Here is a 2,500-nt window from a genome sequence, read left to right on the forward strand (position 1 = left end):
GATGTACATGGGATTTGTGGTATGAAGGTAACGCATTAATTAACCCCTTCACTACGGGCAGTAGAAAACGCTCCTCGCGCCGTATCCGAGCTGCCGGCGCGCGCCAAATTTTAAACGTCGCTACTGAATATGACAAGTTTATAGCCAAAACCTCAACATATATCAAAACCTTATATATCAAAATATGCATAGTTAACCTCTTTCCCCATGTGCATGTTACAAGTTATTTACATGGGTTGGGAGGAAGATGGAAAGAGTGACCTTGGTGGGAGGCCTCACTCGGATGACCAAAGAAAACGATTGAAATAGTATGGTAAACTAATCATAATAATTTTTATATTTTTACATAATGTTCCATAAATAGATAATAAAATGATTGCTAGCAGGGCCCATCAATGCCTCCCTGGTATAAGCGAATCCCACTCTTATGTAATAAATTAATAATAATGAAAGTCAAGTAATATATTGTATCATATCCGACCTCTATTCTGAAAGATCTCGTACAGTATCCGGAAGAAAGAAAACTCAATTCCACCAGAACTCAGCCATGACGCAGTATGCGCATCCTCGGATTTGACGTGAGCGCTGCGAGGACGCAGTATACGCGTCCTCGTGTTGAAGGGGTTAAGATCAGCTAGTGGAAACATGTACGGACACACACACACAAGAGATTGATTTACATAGGACTGCATTTGAGCCACATATATTGAGATTTATATGATATATTTGCAAATCAACAACCACCAAAGTGATGTGGTTGGTTATTTCTTTCATATTTGTTTATAAATGTTAATGAATCTGAAAATTATTATATATTTTTTTTTTCTCTCTACCATAAAACTGCATTATTTGTCATACTGAGTATAAAGAACATATTGAGCTGATATTTTAGTCTACTGCAACATTGAGAAAGCCTGTCATATAACACTCACAAGTCTCACAAGAAAGTAAAATACCAAAAACGGCTCTAGTATTATAATGAGTAAATTAAATAGAGCATGAAAAGTCTCAAGATGTGTGAAGCTGAGTTGCTCTGAAATGAAACCCATTTGGGATGCTGCATAGGTGGCACTAGTGCTTGTCCTGGGAACTGGGAAAGCAAATCTGTCTCTGCCTTCAGTGGGTTATGATGTGGCCCGTTTGCTGTTTATTTATGGTTCACATGGTGTATGAAACCTTACCTGGGATAGATACAGCTCTTTCTTTCCTCATGTTAGATATTTAGATTGTGGTATTTTGTGTGCAGGTGTTTATTTTCACATGAGTAATTTCGTGGCAATGAGGAACATATGCTACAGTGGTGTTAAATTGTCCAATAGCCTGCCATCTAGCGGTTTAGAACACTTCATATATTATGCTTTGTCTATTTCCATCACTGAATTTGAATTTGCATGTAGATGATTATACCTGTATTTACTTATGGTCTGACTCAAAGAGTATTTCTTTGTGAAATTCTTTGTCTAGAATATATTCCAATTTGAAATATTTATGCCTACAATATATTTAGATATCTTATTTTCCTGCTTTAATTCACAAATTCCTCGCCGAGGGTTTCGTGCCATTTTGAGATTGTTGTGAAACACATTTTACTGTGCCTAATATTGCCTCTTTGTAGGAGTCATGACAAGACGCATTTTCCTTACCTTTCCCTTCCTGTGCTAGTGACCTTGGTTATCATTTTTGCCAGAGGAATTAATGAAAATTATTTGTAACCTTTGCAGCTGCCAACTACTACAAGGTGCGCGAGAAGGAGCGGGAAAGAGACCGTGAGAACCGAGAGAGAGACCGGGACCGAGACAGAGAGAGGGAACGCGAGCGGGAACGTGAACGCGACCGCGACCGGGACCGAGACAGAGAGAGGGACCGAGAGCGGGAGCGGGAAAGAGACCGCGACTACCGAGGAGACTACAGGGACAGAGGTGAGTTGTGTAAGTGAACCACCTCAAGCGTTTTTGTTTTTTGTGAAGAATTATACTCGTTCTCTTTTCTCCTCCCTACCCTCACCTTTGTATCTCTCTGTCTCTTTCTTTCTCTCTCTCTGTCTCTTTCTTTCTCTCTCTCTGTCTCTTTCTTTCTCTCTCTCTGTCTCTTTCTTTCTCTCTCTCTCTCTCTCTCTCTCTCTCTCTCTCTCTCTTTCTCTTTCTCTCTCTCTCTCTTTCTCTCTCTCTCTCTCACTCTCTCTCTCTCTCTCTCTCTCTCTCTCTCTCTCTCTCTCTCTCTCTCTCTCTCTCTCTCTCTCTCTCTCTCTCTCTCTCTCTCTTTCTTTCTTTCTTTCTGTGTGTCTTGTTTTGGAAATATGCAATAAATTTGATTAAAAAGAAAATAACCATTTATATAGATTTTCTAAAATTGCTATATATGAAATGCTACTCTAATACTACTTTTAATGCTCAGATGACAGTCGATCGCCTAAAGACCGGAGGCGAGAAGTGCGGGACCGTGACAGAGAGCGGGACCGTGACAGGGACAGCCGTGGAAACCATGACCGAATTAATTCTGT

General features: G+C 40.1%; 1 protein-coding gene across 4 annotated transcripts in view; it reads left to right on the forward strand.

The window, feature by feature from the left end:
- Positions 1-2,500, forward strand: part of wcy (WW domain-containing adapter protein with coiled-coil wacky) — a 31,064-nt gene that overhangs the window by 9,740 nt on the left and 18,824 nt on the right. For 2 of the 4 annotated variants that reach the window (XM_086546215.1, XM_086546212.1), the window contains exons 4-5: positions 1,722-1,919; positions 2,395-2,500. The exon at positions 2,395-2,500 is cut by the window's right edge and continues 1 nt beyond it. In XM_086546215.1, the coding sequence (XP_086402341.1) occupies positions 1,722-1,919; positions 2,395-2,500 (304 nt within the window). Of the gene's footprint in view, positions 1-1,721; positions 1,929-2,394 lie in introns of all 4 variants that reach the window. The other 2 variants (XM_086546213.1, XM_086546211.1) reach the window with 1 other exon arrangement.

The sequence above is a fragment of the Penaeus japonicus genome, unplaced genomic scaffold (genome assembly GCF_977035675.1).
Source record: "Penaeus japonicus unplaced genomic scaffold, GWHDUDI00000001_assembly GWHDUDI00000017, whole genome shotgun sequence".
Lineage (NCBI taxonomy): Eukaryota > Metazoa > Arthropoda > Malacostraca > Decapoda > Penaeidae > Penaeus > Penaeus japonicus.